Source organism: Rhipicephalus microplus, chromosome 2, assembly GCF_043290135.1.
Source record: "Rhipicephalus microplus isolate Deutch F79 chromosome 2, USDA_Rmic, whole genome shotgun sequence".
Taxonomy (NCBI): Eukaryota; Metazoa; Arthropoda; class Arachnida; order Ixodida; family Ixodidae; genus Rhipicephalus; species Rhipicephalus microplus.
Window position 1 is genome coordinate 294,458,973 of NC_134701.1, and position 21,423 is coordinate 294,480,395.

Genomic DNA, 21,423 nt, shown 5'->3' on the forward strand with positions numbered 1-21,423 from the left:
TTGCATTCACATAGACAATGAAAATCAGAACCGAGGTGCTGCTTCGTTGCTCGTGTCATGTTGTAAAGCATTGGTTGGTTTGTTGTGAGACACAAGTAAACTCGCACAATTTTCTATGTAAATTTTAGTTTTTTTTTTTTTTTTTGCAATAAGAGCCTCCAGGTGTTCTAATAGATGAATATCCATGATGTGAGTAATCCCTCTATAAATCAGATGTCTAATGAACTTTGCTATTTTATTTAGTGTCACATCTTTTCATGAGCCGCCTCTCTCTGCATAGGTTGGCGTTCCTATATATGCATCCAATCTTATTTCTTAGCATTTTGCACGTCGTATTAAAAAAAAGAATAATCTCGCACGCAGTTCTAAAACGTTTCACGCTGCTACGTAGTCAGGGTCAAGATATGCTCCAGTGGCATTCTTTTCAGGAAAAGCTCTGCAGTTGTTGCAGCACACCTTGCCCCAGCGAAATGTGGTCTTCGCATGTAACCAGAGTACATATAAGATTGTGCACAAAGGTCAGCAGCTGTGCACTTGCAGCGGGGGAGGCAACTTGAGGCCATAAACAAAACACCCCGTGAACGGCTGTGCATGTCTTAGGCTGACTCAAAGCATCGTCGTCCTACGTAACCTCCAAGATTTGTTTTCTTTTAAGCGCCAATCTCGTAGTTATTGAAAATCCTGCGTAGTTGTCGCTGTTAGACGACAGATGGCATGACCAGCACACAGCAAATCGGGTGCGTCGTAGCTTCGCCCAGCCTTCTCTGCAGTCTGTCTCGACCGTGCGTCGTACACCTCGGTTGTTGGTGCTAGGAGTAGCTTCAGACTGTCGTTATTCTTTATGTTGGTGTTAGGCCTTGGCTAACAATTGTTGCGGTAGCGCCGGTGTAGCTTCTCGTCTGTCGCATCATTTGTAGTGGACTTGACGGCGTCTGCCCGCGGCAAATACCGTGCCAAAACACTTCCTTGCAGCAAACACTACAACCTGGCCTTCCTTCCAGCAAACACAACAGCAGTACTGCAGCTAATGGACCAGGGTATAATTAGAAATTTGAAATCATTTTATCGGCGTCATATGTTGAAACGAATTACTTTGTGCAATAACTACCAAGTGACGCTCCTAAGTGCACTCTACATGCTTGTGCGTGCTTGAGAGCAAGTGACAGCGCTTACGATAGCAAATTGCTTTCACCACTGTGGCTTTAGCACCGAAGCTCTGCAAGCTGGCGAGCCACCAGTGCTCGAACACGGCATCATCGCCTCCATGGCGGACGTTTTGGAAGACGTCTGCTTTGCGGACTACGTCGATGTGGATTCAAGTGCAGTTGTGTGTGGTGCACTCACGTATGGCGACATAATGTGTCAGGTGAGAAGTGCAGAACCTGTCGCTGCCAGTGACGATGATGAGGAGGAGGACGAAGCACTAGTGCGGCCCCCTGCTGCGGAAGTCATGGCAGGATTGAATGCCGCCCGTCTTTTCTTAAGTTTTGAAGAAGCCGGAGAAGAGGCCTTCCACCGAATTCGCTCGTTAGAGCAATAAAGGCTGACTGTTGCCTTCAAGAAAAGAAGGCAGACTGCGATCGCAGATTTTTTTCAAAAAATAAATTGTTAAGCCCTACTCGCACTGTACTATTGTTGTTTTTCACTTTCGTTAGTTCGAACTTTCGTTAATTCAAACTGAGGCGGATTCTCCTTGCGGTTCGAATTAACAAGCTTTTACGGTACTCAGTCATGACTGCGAGTGTGCGCAGCTGCCGAAATTGTCTAGAGGGCGGCACTGGGAATGTCATGGTGGTCGGTCACTTGTCGTCGCGAGCTGTCCTATTGCAATGCCATACACTCCGGTGGTCGTTAGTGACTGGATCGCTCTGGCCGCTTTCTTCGGCGATGCTGTGATTTGGTCCGGTCATCTGCCAGAAGTATACCCGGAGAGCGAGACTGGCTGCATCGCGGTGGTCGGTCTCGTCCATGAAGTGATTTCGGTGGGTAGCAGCAAGCCCCGCCGCGGTGGTCTAGTGGCTAAGGTACTCGGCTGCTGACCCGTAAGTCGCGGGTTCAAATCCCGGCTGCGGCGGCTGCATTTCCGATGGAGGCGGAAATGTTGTAGGCCCGTGTACTCAGATTTGGGTGCACGTTAAAGAACCCCAGGTGGTCGAAATTTCCGGAGCCCTCCACTACGGCGTCTCTCATAATCATATGGTGGTTTTGGGACGTTAAACCCCACAAATCTAATCTAATCGGTGGGTAGCAGCAAAAAATACATCTGGCTGTTGCCTTCTGCTGTCTTGTGGAGTAAGCGGTAGCCACTGCATGCTTGAAAAAAGTCGCCGGAAAAGCTTCCGAAGAGATGCATTGGGTGCTCGACTTTTCTCTTCGGCTTGCTTTAAGTAATCGGCCACTTTCACATTTTGGTCAACTCCAGGCGAACGGTCAGGACCTCCATCATCCAAACAATCTTCTTGTAGCTTTTGGAAACTGGAGGAATCACATACAACCTCCACGGGAGTACGAAAAGGTGTCGTGGTTCCTTGGTGCTTTTTCTCACGGTTTTCAACACACAGTGGGAGTGACTGGGGAACAGTGGGGAATGTCTTGGCCAATGACTGCCTTGACATCTCAGACAAGGAACCCTGGGAAATGGGTTCCGACGCGCAATCCGACAACTGAATCTTGAAGCCCACTTTACAGCCTTCTTCAGTGTCTCCCGCAGGGCGTTCCGCCGTGATGTCACTAAGAGCATTGCAAAGCGCAGGTGTGGAGTCAGGATGATTCCCTGCGGATGCGTACTCAGAGCGGCACCTTTCACGGGGGTCATCTTCGGTTTCGGTCACTAGCTGTGAGGTACTTCGTTGTATACCCATGAAGGGTCTGCAAGCTCAAGTGGTGAATTGCAGCTGAAAGCTGCAGCCTTGAGGTGAAATTCTGCCTGATCTCCATCATTTGTAGTGGTCAGGTTGAACTGAGTGGTGGCAGAGAGTTGGGAGAGAGTCTGGCTAAAAGCAGCAATCAACTTGCAGCTTCATTCCGCCCTTGATTGCTGCAGTACGCCTTCGTACCTATGCCATGCTGCGGCTGGATTTTGAAGATGGTCTATGGCTATGCATCACTTCTGTTGTTTTGTCCATAAGTTATGACCTCTGATAGCATTGACAGTAGCCACACACTTGTCGGCGTCTTCCTGGAAGCCACGGAACGGCGGTAGTTCGCAGGCAACTGGTGATAGTGATACAGCCGCTGAAACTCCGAAGCATGTCGACGCTAAGCAGCCCAGTTGTTTCGAGAGCTCCATGAGAGAACACCGGAGCACTTGCGACGGTTGTCGGGTGGACTAGCCTCAAGTTTTCGCCACGTGACCGCAGCCAACATGGTCTTGAGTGCGCACAAAGTTGGCAATATGGCCAATGATAGTTTGGAACTGGACGCTTGTAAGGCGTTAGTCGTGACGCAGAGACGTGCAATGGTGTGCTGTAGCTCCGCGGGGCTGACGAATGATTCGATTGGGGACCCAGGGCCAGCATCTGTGGAGAATACAGCGACTCCAGTGCTTGTGTTGGTAGAGTGCAGGACCAAGGACGCGTGGACGGCATCCTTTGGAGATACAGCATTGGTCAAAATTGTGGCAATCGGATCCCTATCATTGGAAGCGCCAAGGGCAATCCCAGGCAAGCAGGTCCCGTGTGATGTGTCGTGACCTGGTACTGTGGCATTAACGAAGCGATGTTGAGTTGGGAGGAGGCCTTGACGCTGTCTGCGGACAGTGCTTGAAGCGTCGACAAGCTGCCAGGTATGAAGGAGGCATGTACGCCGTTTTTAGATGAGAGTCGACCGTGCGCACGGTGAGCGCCCAGTATCGCATCGCCGGACAGGTTTCCTGGAACCACAATGGAGGCATGAATGCCGTCCCCTGGTGGTGGAATCGACACTTGTTGGGATGGTCGCCTTCTGGGTTCCATAAGCGAAAAAGCGTGACGATGTTTCTTGGAAAGACGCGGGACCTCAAGCTGACAGCTGAGAATCGCCAAAATTTTTCAACGACTGTACCATTGTGATGAAGAAAGACAAACAAGAGACAGCACCCTCGCTGCAGGTCGGCTGTTCTTATTGTAAATTCATCGTCCTCTGTTTCGCACTGGTTGAGCGCGACAGCAAAAGCCCCTTCGCTGCTTTTCATCTGTAGTCTTATATAATGATTCAAGCAAAACCAAAGCTGCTGAAAACTCACCTCAACACTTTATGCAGTTAAACTTGCTTATAACGAACCTTTATATATGTCATGAGTATATGACAAAATATGAAGAAGAGGACGACGAAGGGACGCCTGTGTGATTTGAATAACGCCCGTTTAAATTTTTTAAAAATTAGTAAAGAAAAAAACGGAGAAAAAGGGCACAAGCGACGACGTGGCCGAGACAGGCGGAGGCGGCGGGGTCTTGGAACGCAGACATGCGTGGACGAGGGGTCGAAGTGGCACGGTGTTTGCCGGAACCCCTCGAGCACAGCTCCTAGAAAGAATGTGCCCCAGCCTTCACAGCAGTGCCCTGTGAGCTGCGGGGTGCAGCCAGAAGTTCAATTAGCTCGGCCCAGCTACGGCGACCCCGTTGTCATTCACCAGATGGCCTGCAGTGGTGCTCCGTAAGCGGCGCACCAAGAATTACAAGCGGTACAGCCGCTGTGGGGACCCTACACTGCAGTGACCGGACATCGTAGGGACTCGACGCTGCAGCTTACGGCGGGGATCATGGACGCAACGAGCTTCGCAGACGGGACGACTCGACGCCAGAGCCAAGTCACGGCAATGCACCTTGGACTCTGTAAATATGACTCTCTAGTCTTGTATATATGTAGTATGTGAGAAACTGTTATGGTACATTTAGCATATCTTTTGTTAATTAGGTTTTTTTGTTGAGTACGTTATCATAAACGGTTTTTGTGTTCTTTGCTGTTCCTGTCTCGTTGACCATCTATGGAGACCATGACAAAACAGTCGTGAGTATATGACAATATAACAAATTTTTCGATATAACAAAGTTTTTCTATTCCCCACCGTTACTCCATAGAAGCACTAGTATTTGCGACCTCTATATAACAAACTAACAGGGGGAGACAAACTTGATATAACGTATCTTTCCTATGGACAATCAAAAAATTTCGTCCTGGATTTTGTCATTTTGGTACAAGCATGCATGCTACGTCGGCGGCGGCACGCATGGTGCATCAGGTAAGACCGAGCACTCAATCTTCCGCTTGAGTAAGTGCGAAGCGGGCAGGTGGGCCTGCGTTCCACAAGCCGGCGTTGCCGCCGTTCTTACCTCCGCGAGCACATGCGCCACTGTGCACCCCCCTCTAAATAAAAAAAAAAACTACTTTTGCGTTGGCAGTGCCACGCCTTTAGTTAGTGTCACATATGTGGGGCCACGCTGCATATGGAGAGCGCTTTACAGAATAGTTTTCCACGGTATTCATGTCTGTGTCCGCGTTGTTCGCTCTTCGTTTTCGATGCCCTGCACATGTGCATGGTCTCACTGCGCGTGCATGATGTGGCCCCCAACAACGTTCAGCTTTGCTTTTTTTTTTTCTTAGTGCGGTCAACTGTGTCGTCACCACCAGGGGGAGGTCAGATTAGGCACTGATAGAAACTCTCCAAGACCACGGTGACCACGAATCTTCAAAGGTCGATCCGTCGCGTGCTTCCGTCTTGCGCCGGGCCGCAAGTTCGCAGGCTCGTGGCTTTTGCGATTAGTCTATTAGTAGATCTGGCAACAACACTGCAGCATGTTGAATGCAATGCAATGAACACCATATAAAAAAATCTTAATGTTATACGAAGTAAGGCTAGCATGCAGCCAACTTTTTTTAATTTGAACTCCTACAAAATGCTGGTGTAAGCATATACAGCCGCTCTAGGGAGAAGTCCTTTTTTCAGACAGTCCCTTTGCGTTGAAAGTGCACTGTGATGCCTGTCCAGATAGCACGTGTGCCAGTGATCGCGACCACGCCCTTAAAATCAAAGTTCATCGTTGCTACTCAAAAGATCCCCTCTCCCCTTTTCGTATTTTTTCATGCTCATGTAAGATGGGTGGTTTCCTTTCTGTTCGAGCATTCGATGGCAGTTCTAACATGCAGGGGGATATGTTATTGTGTGCAATCTCCAGGTGATCTAGATGGGTGGCCTCATTCGATCTCTGCTTCAGCAGTGCTTGTGCACTTTTACCCGCTCGTAAAAGTTGTGATTCACGGGGCCATGTTATCAATTTAGACTTGTTACGAAACATGGTAACGATGGCAAAAAGCCGCCAAGAGTGTCTGTATAATTGTAAATGTGATAATAACGCAGTTTTTTACCACTAAATAAGCGTTTTTGGTTAGCTCTGCCTTGAGTCCCCCTGTTGTTTAATTTGTGCGTGTATTTTTCAAATTTTTGTACTGAACCTGCACATAACGAAATCCTTTTTATAACGAATTTTTCTGGAAATTTATCACTTTTGTTATATCCAGGTTTAACTGTGCATGCGGCGGACCTTTGGAAATATATTTTTTTTTTTAACTTTTCCCTGATTCCTAGCAAAAGCTCTGTATTGCATAGCTTACATAAATTTCTGGAAATTGTTACAGCTTGTGAGGTCTCGAATTGGCGAGCGCCACGCCACGCTCTTGGAGTGAACGGACACAAGCAGACACGGTCGGTACAAACCAAACAACATACATTTATTCAAATAATTTAGAGACGACGATATCGTACGCCGAATCACTACATCAATCGTTACCAAACGCTAGGACATCCGTACACAATATTACAATGCACTCCATGACAAACACAATAACATGAAAAATACAATAACACAACTAAGGCGGCATCGTTAACGCTCGACTTACCACGAGGGCCCCAGCGCACAGCCCACGGTGCCGAGCATCGGGAACTCACGCTAGAGACAACCGTTCGCGGCAACCGCCACGCGCAGAAGAGACTTGCTCAACTCTCACCAGCCACCAAGGCGTGCCTTCTGCTAGGGGTCACCGCCGGCGCTTACACCAGGATGATAATCGTGGTGACCACCGCTCGCTAACAACGCCATCTATCGTCCACTAGTTCTAACCCTATATGCAGCTTTTGGGGGAGATGCGTGTGCCACTCAGCGTAAACAACTTTGCAGGGAGTGTCAGCACCCCCACAAGCTCAACACTGTCAAATTGCGAAGCTGACACTTTAATTTGTTATTTGGCTTGCAAAGGTTTTTTTCATTACAGAACTTCGATGTTACTGTAGCATAATCACGAGGGGACTGCACTTCGGTCAAGGTCACCAGCCTAGTGCATTTTTCCACCAACAAAATCACATTGGTTCGCACAAAGGGCTGTCAAAAATCGTTATGTTGTGAAAACGGGCAAATTCAAATTGATTCTGAAAGTTCAGTGGCATGATCAACTGCTAGAAAGTGCCGAGTGCACACGAAACAAATATAACATGCCAAAATTGACGATGTAAAGTTTCGATCACTGGTGCTCAGTTTGAATAGGCATGGTAATGAAAGAGTTAAAAAGCTTTGGCAAGCTAATCCTCAAGGTCTGGATATGGTATCCCCACTCTCAGGAAGCCTTTTCAGGTTAACTTTCAGCCTTTTATTCATGGACACGAGTCTCAGGCACACAATGAAAATTTGGTGCAGCTGTTGCCATTGTTCTCAGTTTGTGAAATTACCTTTAATCAAGTTTTCATTCTGAACGTGGTGTTTCACCGTTTGGACTACACTAGGAAAAGAAATGACATACTTAAAACTGCAATAGAGTATGAAATGAACCTTTATCTGTGTGCCAAGTATGACATGGTGTGTGGCTATTTTCGCCAATGTCAAAAACCCAGTCTTCTGGGATAAAGGTGCACATTCTATTTGCGTAAGGTATTTTGAAGATGTCCATCAATAATGACTGTGAAATTCAAGAGAAAGAGCGGATAGCCATGTGCTCTGGTGCATAGGCATGTATTTTACATGTGTTGTCTTCAACCGCACAACAGGTAAACATGCATTGTGTCTCTTAAGGAACCCTGAAACGGTTTTGGCGATTTTGTACAAAAACATTGGGCCGGTAGACGAAGTCCCAAGAGTTATCTAGAGACCGATTTGAGCTCTCTGCGTAAACTGTGTAATTTATTACAATGCTTTAAAGCTGTGAATCGCTGCAGATTGTTGCGACTCAGTCAAATGTGTTTTCAGCCCCCCATTCGCAGAGCGATATGCACTTGGCCAGAGCATGTCTAAGGCCATGTCACTGTGGCTGCTAACTTGATTGGCTGTCATGGGCTGTAGAATGCGCGGAAGTAAGATCAGCTGATACAGTGGCAGCACCTGTCAGAGCAGATCTGAACCACGCCACAATCTTTGTCTTTGTTGCCAGATGGTGTGCATGCTGCTAGGCGCAATATGTAATGGCCTCCAAAGCTGAACTCAACCTGTCGGCGTACGATTTCGGAGGTCTAGACTGGTAGAAGCTCAAATCCTCAAGCGCGCTCATAAGAGCTCTGCGATCGCCAGTGATGCCTCATGAGTTGAGGAGGCCAGGCAGAAGTGAGAAGGAGGGTATGATGTAATTGTCCGTAGCGTCCTTGGTACACGGCATGTCATTGTGGTGCAAATGGTTTGGTGATGCTCTAGCCTAAATGCTGACAAAACTCAAAAAAATTGTTTCAGCGTCTCTTTGATGAAAACATTTCGTTTTGATGTCTTGTAATTATTGTCAAGTTTAAGGGGCGAAGCTCCTTATAGCGGCACCCGCTCGTCCATCGTAGTGTCGTAGTGTGTAACAATTGTTTCATCCATCGTAGTGTGTAACAATGGTTACATTTTGACCTCCAAGGTGGTGCCAGTGGGAGATTTCTTCTGTGCGTTATTGAACAATAAGAAATAGTGCTCAGTGTACATGCCAATGGCTACTGTTGCGTCCCGCTGCCAGTGACGTCTTCGAGGCGAGCGCGATGTCGCCGCAACTCAGTTCCGCGAACGCAGCGACTGTTGAGGCTGACCATTGTGTCGCGGGACGGTGCGCTGGCGCCACGGCTGGGCCCTGCGGAATGCGGCGGCGGTTTCGGGGAACGAAAGATTCGTCGCTGCTTCTTGGAGGGATGGGTCCACCCGGAACAACTGAGCATAGAGCTGAGGGGAAGTCGGGTTCCGGGTGGACGATTCACCCCCTTGATCCCCCCCTCTGACTGCGGGCCGCCCCTGCCTTTCGTGAAGTGGACTGATGGACCGAGATAGAGGGAGAGGGGCGGCAACGAGAGGGATAAAAAGGACGGAGGAGACGGCGGGGGGAGAAGGGGGAACAACGATGACCAGTTAACTTTTCTTTGAATGCAAATAAATCCTTTTTTCAAGTTTCCTAAATGGACGTCCTGCTTTCATGACCTGCCTGATCTTGGTCATCCCACCCAATCTACCCCGACGACGCTACAAACTGGATGGCAGCGGTGGAATCAAGAAAAGGCATGCAGAAAACTGCGGACGGAAGATCGACTTCTGTGGATCCGGGATCAGCAGAACGAGACCTCGTGGCTCCGGGAGGCACAACCGTCGCAGTAACGGCATGAAGTTTTGGACGACTCCAGGAAACTAAGGACGAGCAGCAGAAGGCAGACCAGACGATCTGGGATCGGCGGTCCTGTGAACGTGGCTCTGGGAGACACGTCCTTCGCCAGCTCGAGGTTGGAAGTAGCTGCGGACGGAAGATCGACTTCTGCGGATCCGGGATCGGCAGAGCGAGACTTCGTGGCTCCGGGAGGCACAACCGTCGCAGTAACGACTACCGGAAACTAAGGACGAGCAGCAGAAGGCAGACCCGACGATCTGGGATCGGCGGACCTGGGAACGTGGCTCCGGGAGACACGGCCTTCGGCAGCTCGAGGTTAGGTGAGTGCTTGAGCGATCACGTTTTGCCGGACGATAAGAACAGGGTTCTATCGGGCAATTGGCTCTGAAGGGCCGCCACAAGTGTGCGGTGAATATTGCAGAAGTATTGGTTGGCTCTTGTGAAGATATGGATATCGGAGTGTTAAAGAAAGAAGAGCTGTTGCTGTTAGCAGTAGAGCTCAGCTTGGATATCAATAGCAGGTTAAGGAAGCCCGAAATTCGCAGTGCGATAATCGAAGGGGGTTTCGAGGAGGACGAGCTCAGCGAGGCCTGGGAAAAGATATGTGAGGAGAAGAAACAAAGGGAGGAAAAAAAGGGGGTAAAATTATGGCAGTCTTGGCGTCCGGTGGGCGTGTCGCTCGGGCACGCCGACCAGAGTGTGTGTGCTTGTGTTGTGTATCCCTGGAACAGGGTTATTGGTGATGCGAGTGCTGAGGCCCAGAGAGGCCGAGTGTTTGCACATGTCGTCTCGACGCTTCAGGTGACCCGACAGTTGGCCACCCTCGAGTCGAGTCTTTCGGCGGCGGAGGAGTCTGTTGCGTCCCGCTGCCAGTGACGTCTTCGAGGCGAGCGCGATGTCGCCGCAACTCAGTTCCGCGAACGCAGCGACTGTTGAGGCTGACCATTGTGTCGCGGGACGGTGCGCTGGCGCCACGGCTGGGCCCTGCGGAATGCGGCGGCGGTTTCGGGGAACGAAAGATTCGTCGCTGCTTCTTGGAGGGATGGGTCCACCCGGAACAACTGAGCATAGAGCTGAGGGGAAGTCGGGTTCCGGGTGGACGATTCACCCCCTTGATCCCCCCCTCTGACTGCGGGCCGCCCCTGCCTTTCGTGAAGTGGACTGATGGACCGAGATAGAGGGAGAGGGGCGGCAACGAGAGGGATAAAAAGGACGGAGGAGACGGCGGGGGGAGAAGGGGGAACAACGATGACCAGTTAACTTTTCTTTGAATGCAAATAAATCCTTTTTTCAAGTTTCCTAAATGGACGTCCTGCTTTCATGACCTGCCTGATCTTGGTCATCCCACCCAATCTACCCCGACGACGCTACACTACTAATAGGGAATGAGAGACAGGAGCATTCGGCTTTTAGTTAACGCGCACGCTGCGATCCCCATTAGAAGCCATTGGCATATACATTGAGCACTATCTGACAGGAAAAGGTTGCTATGTTATACTCGCTGGGCGTAACCTCCTTGGTTTTAGAAAGGTTTAGCGAGCGTTGGGCCGCAGTGTCATGAATACAGTGAACTAGTACAGTAAAAGCTCATTAATTCGGATTTCACGGGACCGGAAAAGCTGTCCGAATTAACCGAATGCCGAATTAATGAATGAACAGGGAAAACAACATTTAAAATCAAGCTGCAGAAGCATACCTTTATTTGTTAAAGTATTTTGTAATTGTCGTCTGCGTTTTCGCGCAGATTCCGGCTGACATCACAATTTTTCTTAACTGTTCCAAATGGCCAACAGCACGCAAGCTGTCGGGAGTGTTCAGGCAAGCGTCCTCTAATATTAACAGCGCCTCCGAGACTTCCCGTGAGGTGCGATGAGGTCGCAGCTGTATCTCCTCGCATGATTCTTCGTCGGAATCATGGTCTTCATGGGCGCCCGTGACATCATTAATAATCTCTTGATCGGTCAAGAAACCACTCGTGGCGACACCATGATCAATCGCGATGTAGTCCTGAAAGGTCACATCTGTGGGAAGGACAGCATCGAAAGTCGGGCAGTCATCGTCGGTGGACTCAGCTGACACCTCCTCGATGCCATCGTCAGCTACTGCTGCATGCTTGGGCCTCACAAAACCGCTGTGCCGAAAACAGTTGGCGATGACTTGCGGCAGAGTGTTTTTCCTCACGTGGGCGATGATGTGCACTGCGCCGAGTAAGTCCACTTGATACAACTTTCCAGCTTCTGAGCATAGGATCATTCGCTCTAGCAGGTGCTTGCGGTACTTCGACTTACGTAGTGAATGATATCCTGGTCCATCGGCTGAAGAGCAGACGTAGTGTTGGGCGGCAAAAAAAATGCTTTGATGCTCTTCAGTTCGACTGTACAGTTATGGGCACTGCAGTTGTCAACAACCATAATTATCTTGCGGTCCTTCGTCGTGAAGTGCCGGTCCAACTGCTGCAGCCAGCCGCGAAAAATGTCCGATGTCATCCATGCCTTCCTGTTCACTGTGTACTCGACAGGAAGGCTTTTGACGTTCTTAAAACAACGTGGCTTAAGCGCCTTCCCGATGACAAGTAGTGGCAAGCGCTCCGTGCCAGTCATATTGGCGGCAAGAAGCACAGTTATCATTTGCTTGCACTTCTTGCCACCAATGCACGCGTCCCTTTTGAAAGTCACCGTCTTGTCGTGCAGAGCTCTGAAAAACAGAGCAGTTTCATCTGCATTGAACACGTCACGTGGTTCATATGCGGCGATGTGCTCCAGCAGCTTCACATTTCTCCACTCGGTGGTCACGCTTTCGTCAACACTCGCCTTTTCGCCGCACACACTCCTGAAGACAAGTTCGTGTCTCTCTCGAAACCTCGCAAACCACCCTTCTGACGCTTTGAACGATTCAATGTTCATCATTGCAGCGTACTTCTCACCTTGCGCCATGATGAGAGGTTCGCTCAAAGGCAGATACGCGTTGCAACAGTCAGTAATCCACCGGAGCAAAGCTTCTTCGAGCTGGGGATGAGCTGCGGTTCGTAACTGCTTTCTAGAGGCATGAAACTTCTCGCTTTCGAAGGCTTGTCGAATCTGTTGTTCACTTTTATGTACGTTCCCAACGTGCTCCGCTTCACATTGTACTTGGTCATAACCTGCTGTCGCGATTCGCCGTTCTTCAGTGCTTCCAAAATTTCTACTTTAGTCGCCAAGTTCTTCGCGTCGTAGTTCTGCCGCTTTTTCGGTGTTGCCATCACTGTAGCACACGATAGTGCTGGCATGCAAATACGGTCACAATGGAAGAAAAAGAGAATTCCGCAAGAAGAGATGGTTCCGACACGACAACACAAGGGAAAATGGCGTCGGAGGCGCTCACTGGAGAAGAAAGAAGACGCCGACGTTCGGTGGCGCTGCGATCGCCCCCACTAGTTGATGATGATGGCGATGCCACTCAGGTTTCGGTTTCATTCCAGTGGTGCCTGCGCTGCTTTATAACACAATTGTGTAGCAGCAGCCGTCAGCATTTGTCCGAATTAAGTGGTGCGGAGCCGAATTCCGACGAAATAACGAAGGTTTGGTCCCATAGATTAACATGCACTTTGGCCGGGACCAATAGAGCCGTCCGAATTATCCAAATGTCAGAATTAACGGGTGTCGAATTAACGAGCTTTTACTGTATATATCATGAACTCGAGGTGGTTAAAGGTGGGAAGTAGACCCGAAGCGCAAGCCGTAAGAAAGTGTGCGTGTGCCACCTCTCGTTTAGTCCTTGGAATGTCCGCTGGATGGCGGTGCTTCTATATGGGGAATATATGATGAAAAGATGCGAGATGGTGGTACTTGGAGTGTTGAATAGATGGACGAACGGACACACTATACAGATGCATCGATGGACGCATGAACGGACGCAGAGTTGGATGCATGGGCGGACGCACAAACAGATGCACGCACGGACGGGCGGATGGACGCATGGATGGTCACATGGACGGACGAATGCTTCGCCCCACTCTCCATCATTCACACCGTGGATATGTTGCCAATTTTTTTTTAATTGGTACATTTGGCAATTGGAAAACAGTAGGGAAGTTACATTAGTTTTTATAGATTATGTGTGCCTGGTATAAATATTTCGATCATATGGGTCGCAAAACTCCTTTTCGAAATTCAAATGTGCCAATGAACAAACTTGCAAAGGATAGTAAGCTGACATGCCACCCGGGAACAATGATAAACAAACATGTGCTCCTTCTGATCATCCTCGTCTTGGTGTTGCGCTGTGGTTCGTCTTGGTGTTGCGCTACCAAGCACACCGCATCGCCACGATAGCTGCAGTCTTTGCTGTCGTCATACGAATTGCCACAGCCAGAATTAAAGAAATGCTGAAGCATCTTGTTGCCTCAGTGTAGTCTGTAAAATGTAAGCCGCAAACGTAAATGCACTGCTTGTCTCATCCATGAAATGGTGCTTGTGGGCTTGTCCAACACTGCGCATAAAAATGCCTATTCTTAGCTTCTTTTTCTACATATAGGTGGCACTGCAGTCAGCGGTCTGCTATGATTTTGGGCAATGGCGTGTCCTGATTTTGATGCATGGAGCCTATGAAGAGTTTTTAATTGAAGGACTGTAGTGTTTGGTCACATAGATCCTTCACAGCATGATTTGTGTTTGCCCAGGGTCATCAGCAACAAGTACCTGCTCAAGCCAACCTGTCGCACCGAGGATGTCGAATGGGGATATGCCTTCGATGTGCACCTCAATGCCTTCTTCCCTCCGCTAGTGGTGTTGCACGTTTTCCAGCTTTTCTTCTCTCGTTGTGAGTGCCCCTTTGCTTTACTCTTGAGATGACTGGCAATAAGGTATACATAGCATGTGTGCCCTGCTAATTGCATGGCTAACTCTTGGGCATTTAGCATCTTGTCGTCCTTTTTCTTTTTATCAGCCTGTTGGCTCTTGAAACTTATTTAATGTTTAGCGTCTACATTGCTTTTCAGAGCTCCTGGCTTAGTTATTTCTTGCAGCTTCAGTATTTAAAAAAAAAGGTGGAGGTATCAGGCAAGCCTTGGAGGTTTTCAGGCAAGCCTTGTATTGACTCACCTGTGAAGCTGATAACCCTCTTTGCCCCCCCACCAGAGCAATAATAAAGCAAAATAAATTTTTGCTTTCTGGGACTGGGGCTTGAACCCATGTGCCCAAGTCTCGAAGTGAGGGTCTGGAACATGGGGAACATAGTTAATGCCTTCAGCAAGTGCCCCTCCCCCCTTGCTCTTACAGCACACAGCACTGTCGGTATCGGGAGTTTCACATTTCAGGAAAATGCCAACTTTGAAAAAATTGAATTTCTAGCCCTTTTTTTTTCGTTATCACACAATGGTCCTTTCGTTCAGCCTTTCCAAAGGTTGACAAGTGCTGGATTCAGCCCAAATGCAGCGTTCCAGGAACTATCTGCAATACACATTAGGAGGGACCATTGCAAAAAAGAAAGACACTCAGTCGGCCATGCTTCACTCGCCCCCATTTGTCCATCAGGGGAAGAAACGCTGACATTCATATTTCAAGGGTTGTATTTTGCTCAGAGACGTCTGCACACTCTGAAACAAGGTATTGCAGTCAGCCCATAAAGTGTAACACCCCTGTCGCGTGGCCAACACGAAACTTTGTTAAACTTGTGGGATGCCGAGTCAACGAAAGGACACATCTCGCTGTGAAATATAACAGCTGTTTATTAGCGTAGCAGCAGCACTGGGGCAAGCATAGTGACGCTGCGTTCAAACAGTTGGAGAAGGAAATAATCTTCCGAGCTTGGCAGCTTTGGTTTATAGCCACTGTCAGTGACATAAGTCTCCAGTGACACTGCAGTGCCACTGTTTCTAATCGGAAGCGTGTCAGCATGCGACCGCTTCATGCTGAGCTAGCTATACTCGGGGACAAGTTTCTGTGTCAACGCAGTGAATGCTGCAGAGCTGCTACACAGCTGGGCGAAGACTAGGCACTCTACACAGTCGGGCCAGGACTCCAGAGAAACATCCAGAAAATGATTGTTTTGCTCGTAAATGTTTAAGGCATAATAAACATCAATATTTTAAAAGTGTATCTTTTGCTTCAATCTCCTAAATTCGTTAGTGTAATTTTGAGCTTTGGAAAGAAGCAAGGAAGGAAAAGATGTTAAAAGGCAGGTATGTTGACCAGTTTCGCATAATAGGTCGGCTACCCTGCACAGGGGTAAAGTATGGGGAATATTGAAAGAAGAGCATGGAAAGAAACAAAATGTGTATGATGTGCTTTTGTGCAGTGCTCTCGCATCACATCTCTCTTCTGTTTGGCAACACCCTGTGGCTGATAGCGCTGGGATACTACATCTACATCACATTTCTTGGCTACAGTGGTAAGAAATGATTGTGCTTCACAAAATTGTATGAACCAGAGTTCCTCAAAGTTGTGTTGTGGTGCACTGTTTATTGGTTAGAGGTATAGGTTTACGAAAAAGAAAAACAATTTTTTTTCTATCAGTAAATTACCCTTTCACAAAACTAAAACCACCACTCTTACTTTAAGAGGTCACTGGGTAATGAAAAAATGTGCACAGAAGAAATGAAGGTGGCATTGCCACCTTAATGCTCCCACACAACTGTGATGTCATGAATATCGGTGGCGCTTATTCAAGCCCGCATAGTTCTTAATTAGCAAATGCAGTATACTCCCTTTAACTCTTACCAGAACCACCTTTTCTGAATTTCTTCCTCTTCAAACACGTCAGCCCAGCGCGTCGGATTTTTAATGGCACATTTTTGAAACGATTGGCAATCTGCCAAAGCTGGCTCTACTTCGTTTGGGCTTCAATGTGACATGTTTGCATTCTCCCAGCTGCTATCGTCCTCGAGTCACGCGCAATGGGGGACCCAATATATTTTTTTCGATATAAAAGTATGTGCTGTCCTTATTATATTGGTAGTTTAGAACAGCATGTTGTATGAGTAGCTAAGGCTAAGGAATTCAGAAATTAAGAGCTGTACTCAGTCAGTACAGAGCGCGATGCCAACAAAGTTGGCGGTCACCGTGCATGAAGGATCTTAGTAGGCTGGTGATATATATTACGGGAGCGGCGGCTGCGGGCACGCCGACCCTAGAAAAAGAGAAGGATGAAGAATGGCATGCTAGCAGCTCGCACTAAGTGGCCGCTGAAACACCGTGGCTCAGACTTGGACACTGTGTAAAAATAAGATAGGCGATGACACTGCGCCCGACGGTGCGTCAGAATTGTGTTCGCCGCCTGGGCTGTTTCCGCTTGATGCGACAGGTGGCGGTCACGGAAGGTGGGCCAAGGCGCTCACTAGTAGGGACTCGATCCGCGTGTAGAAGGTTATTGCTGCGGAGCCTCGCTTGTTTATTACGCTCGATATACACATGTACACGGACATCAATAAAGTAATACACTGTCACTCTGCTATAACAAAATCGATTTCCTAGCTTTATGTGCAGCTTATTTGCTAACAGTGTTTTTGTCATATAAACGCTTTGACCGCAGCAAGCGCTGGCCTAGAGTGCGGTTGCATTTTGACAGGACAGCACTAAAAAGCGTCTTTCGCTGAAATTCTGGTGTCGGTGTTGGCGGTGTCAGCATCTTTGGTTCAAAACAAAAAAGCAGCATTGCACGTTAGTGAAAATTTGAAATGTTTGCAATAAGGATACCGGCCCGATAGCAAATGCACGCTAGCTATTAGGAAAGCGATAGTCTGCGTGTGTTTGTGCTTGTATGTAAGAACAATCTGCGTGTGTTTGTGCGTGTATGTGAGTGTAATCTGCGTCTGTTTGTGCGTGTATGTGAGAGCAGCATTTTGCGGGCCCGTTCGACCGTGAACGCTACATCTGCAAGCTTTCTGTAGGGTATTTGCTTGTGGCCTTTATGTTTCAAATAAATCTTGCCTTGTGTTCAACTTGTCGTTTTATTGTTAAGGTAAGTCTTGATTAAAACTTCTCAAAGCTTGTAGTTACGTAGTTGCCGGCTTAGGCTTGGGAATCCCGATTTGCCGCCATTGCGTTTTTATTTTTCCTCGGTACATATTCGATAAAAATTTTCCCCGTGCAATTCTCGCAACCTCCAACTTTTCAGTGATTTTCTGTGAAAAAATGTACGAGGATTATACGAGTAAATACGGCATTGGACACAAATCAGCACTAAGCTGCCCATATAACAGTGTCCACTCATGCTGATGAGGCTAGCTGTTCAGATTTATGCCGGTTTGATACTTGTATGATACTGTCAGCATTAAGAAAGCTGAATATTGTCATTGCTTCAGACAATGGCCTTAAATTTTGATTTACAGCCTGTTCTAAAACACACTAACCACATGTAATGTGCAGTTCGACTGGATGTTGTCATAAGTTGTGGCGAAATTCAAAGTTTCTTTATCTAGTGATCTCTAAGCTTCTTGACTCTTAATGTACAATCATCTGATGTGCCTAGCAGTTTTTCATTGTTGTTGTGTCTATGATAGACCATCCTCACAGTAGTTGTGTTTTGAAACCATTTATTACGTTTTCTCTTTTTCAGCACTTCCTATCCTGAAGAATACGCACATTTTTCTCTATCCACTGGCCCTCCTGTTTGTTTGCTATGTAGTGACTTTGGTGTGCAATGTTAACCTTTGTGAAGCCCTCAATGATTTCTACGCTTATAGGGTGATGTGAAATGGAAATATTTTGCAATTCTTTATGGCTTCATTGTATGTTGAGATGCTAACTTAAAAATATTTCTGTGCTGCAGTGTTGTATGTGTGCCCCTAACATATAAATAAAATTGCATCATCATGTCCTCAGAATGTCCACCCTGAATACAATGTAGACAGACGACGGGCTAGGTTGCCCACGCACATGCCCGAAGTTGCTTTTTTCATTGACGCCACACGGTACCCAAACGGAGAAGCATTTGTTGCAGTCACTGTTGATCAAGATGGTGATGTTACAAACTCCTTGATGGTCCGGAGCTCAAAATAGGGAAGTATGGCAACACACAATCGTATGGTTACCAGCTCACATGGGACAAATCAAGGGCGCTCTGTACAACTTCAGTAGACGGCCCACAGAGCTGCACGAGGAGTGGTTGACAGCGTAGCTACTGAACGACATGGTGATGAGGTTCTAGACAACAAAGATCCCCCAACAACGACAATGAACTTATTAAAAACTTTTATCTGAGGAGGCGAAAGTATCCGCCACCACTCAGTAAACTGAACTGAGGCATTGGCGCTCAGACCCTTGCAAGTTGGTGCATATCCCAGTGCCACACTCTTGCACAAAATTTATCCATAAATTCAGATGTCAAACACATGCGTGCTTTGCCCAGACTTTGCCAACTTAGATCATATGCTCTGGCAGCGCCCTGCGTTACGGGTTGAAAATTTTACATCGTCCAAGTGGGGACACTGCGCTATGCAGTACAAATTTAAGGACGCAGCTATGGGCAGTCCAACGGGCCCACGACGTGACGGAGAGGTTAGGCCTGTCTGTCCCGACACGGGAGCGGCCCACTATGAGATAGTTCACGCCCCGACCAACCCAAATAAAGTTTTCCCATACCATTATGTAATACACAAACTTTTCTTTCGGATCATGCCGTGTTTTTTGTTTTTCTGAAGATTGCGACTGATCAAGCTGGAAAATAAAAGCTAGAAAATACTTTACTGTTACAGTTGGAAACGCACGATGCGGTGCCGTCTTGGCTTTCACAAAAGTGTTGAGAAATTTGACTAGTAAAGTTTTTGGGCCAATCAGTTGCACACTCATACCTTATTATAACAAAGTTGCATCTTACACGAAGTTAAGTTCGTCATATCTGAAAATTTGTTATAAAGGTTTATTCCGAGCACTATAAATATTTAAGACTATTTTTTGTTTACTTCGTTATAACCAAGATATTGTTATATTCGGGTTCGTTGTATAGAGATTTAAGTGAAGTACACGTTAAGCACACCCTGTGCAGTTGTGCTAGCGTTTACTCATGGTGGTTTTTATGTTCCCCATTAATGATGCTGTCAGCATTATTGGCCGCTGCTGAAAGGAAGAGAATCAGGGCTTTTTTATCATCATCAGCAGCAGCAGCCTATTCTATGTTAACTGCAGGATAAAGACCTCTCCCAACAGTCTCCTATTGACTCTTTCCTGCACCAGCTGATATACTTCTTAATGTCATTGCTCTATCTGACTCGCTGGCAGTCTTGGCTTCTTTTCTCTTCTCCTGAGAGTCACTACGTTTCTCTGGCTGACCACTGGTTGTACGTTATTTTGCCAGCGTATATCCACTTCTTTACAGCAAAAGCTGTTATGAGGTCCCAATAAGAGCCAACTTGTCTGCCACCGCTGGTGTTCGTGACCACTATTACACGATATGAAAACAAAAGCTAAAACATTCGAAGATCCCACTTGCCATGGGAATTGATGTTATGTGAAGCATGCGCGAGGAATGTGACTGTGTTATAAATTTAGGGGCGAAGCTCCTTAAAGCGGCACCCGTTCGTCCCTCGTAGTAGTGCGTAAACAGTCTTGCGCTTTAACCTTCAAGGTGGTGCCGGTGGGAGATTCCTCCTCTGCGTTGTTGAACAATAAATAATTCGCAGCATGCACGTTAACTAAAAGCTGAATTCTGTCTTTCATTCCCCATTAGCATGTACATTGAGCACTATCTGACAAGAAAGGGTTGCTACGTTATACTCGCCGGGCGTAACCTCCTTGGTTTTAGAAAGGTTTAGCGAGCGTCGGGCCGCAGCCCCATGAATACAATGAACTAGTATATACCATCAGCTAGTATAACTCGAGGTGGTTAAAGGTGGGAAGTAGACACGAAGCGCAAGCTGTAAGAAACTGTGCGTGTGCCACCTCTTGTTTAGTCCTTGGAAATTCCACTGGATGGTGGTGCTTCTATATGTGAAATATATGATGAAAAGATGCGAGATGGTGGTACTCGGAGTGTTGACTGGAGGGATGAATGGACACACAGACAGATGCATGGACGGATGGACGTATGGACGGGCGCAGGGGCGGATGCATGGACGAATGCAGGGACAGACGCACGGATCGACGTGCGGATGCACGAACATACGCACGGACGGGCGGGCGGATGGACGCATGGACGGTCACACAGACGGACGTATGGACGGGCGGATGCTTCGCCCCACTCTCCATCATTCACCCCTTAGATATGCTGCCATTTTTTTATTGAATGAAACATCATAAAGTGGCACTAGAAATATGTACAGGTACAGACATACAATAAACAGCCACATATGTTTTATATAACCAGTTCTTTACAGCTGCATAACGATGCCAACAGCAAGGTGGACGTTAGCAACACCAGAAGCGATAAGCTGATGTGAAGCACTGGTGCGCACGAGGGTGGTAGACCTAGACACTACTACATAAATCAACTTCAGTGGATGGCACCTAACTACAAATGACAGGCTAACGTGACGGCTGTGTTATAGAAGTACATATGTAATTTTTAATATTAGATAGCCTGCACTTCAACCAACATTGACGGTTCACAACCATGTAAGTCTATTTGAAAAGTAGATCTGAAACCAAACCTGGCATGACCCTGTAGTAGAATACTTGATCGCCACGCAGAATGGTGGAGTTGATTCCTTTGTAAGCCTGACATTTAGTGTTTCCATTTATTAGGTCAACGCAGCTAATGAGAGAGTTTTCTTAACGCTAATGCAATAAAATTATCCCTGTGTGTTCTCGCCGTTGCTGGGTCGATATAAAGTGTCAATCACCTGTGGTACGTACCCGCATACCAGTGGCACATACCAGCCTGCAGGTATGTGTTATTGTTTGGCGGAATGTGACCATGTACGTGAAGAGATTG

At 47.5% G+C, this 21,423-nt stretch overlaps 2 protein-coding genes across 2 annotated transcripts in view; both read left to right on the top strand.

Moving 5' to 3' along the window:
* Unc50 (Unc50 RNA binding protein) overlaps positions 1–18,379 on the top strand; it is a 34,245-nt gene extending 15,866 nt beyond the window's left edge. Inside the window, exons 6-8 of the mRNA XM_037429499.2 lie at positions 14,237–14,376; positions 15,853–15,945; positions 18,112–18,379. Of these exons, the coding sequence (XP_037285396.1) occupies positions 14,237–14,376; positions 15,853–15,945; positions 18,112–18,248 (370 nt within the window). The 3' untranslated portion in view covers positions 18,249–18,379. The remainder of the gene's footprint in view (positions 1–14,236; positions 14,377–15,852; positions 15,946–18,111) is intronic.
* On the top strand, positions 1,265–11,548 carry LOC142784350 (uncharacterized). The gene is made up of 3 exons (XM_075882763.1): positions 1,265–1,527; positions 9,583–9,899; positions 10,381–11,548. The coding sequence occupies exons 1-3, from the start codon at positions 1,265–1,267 to the stop codon at positions 10,755–10,757; spliced, it is 957 nt and encodes a 318-aa protein (XP_075738878.1). The 3' UTR covers positions 10,758–11,548.
* Positions 18,380–21,423: the final 3,044 nt, after the last annotated feature.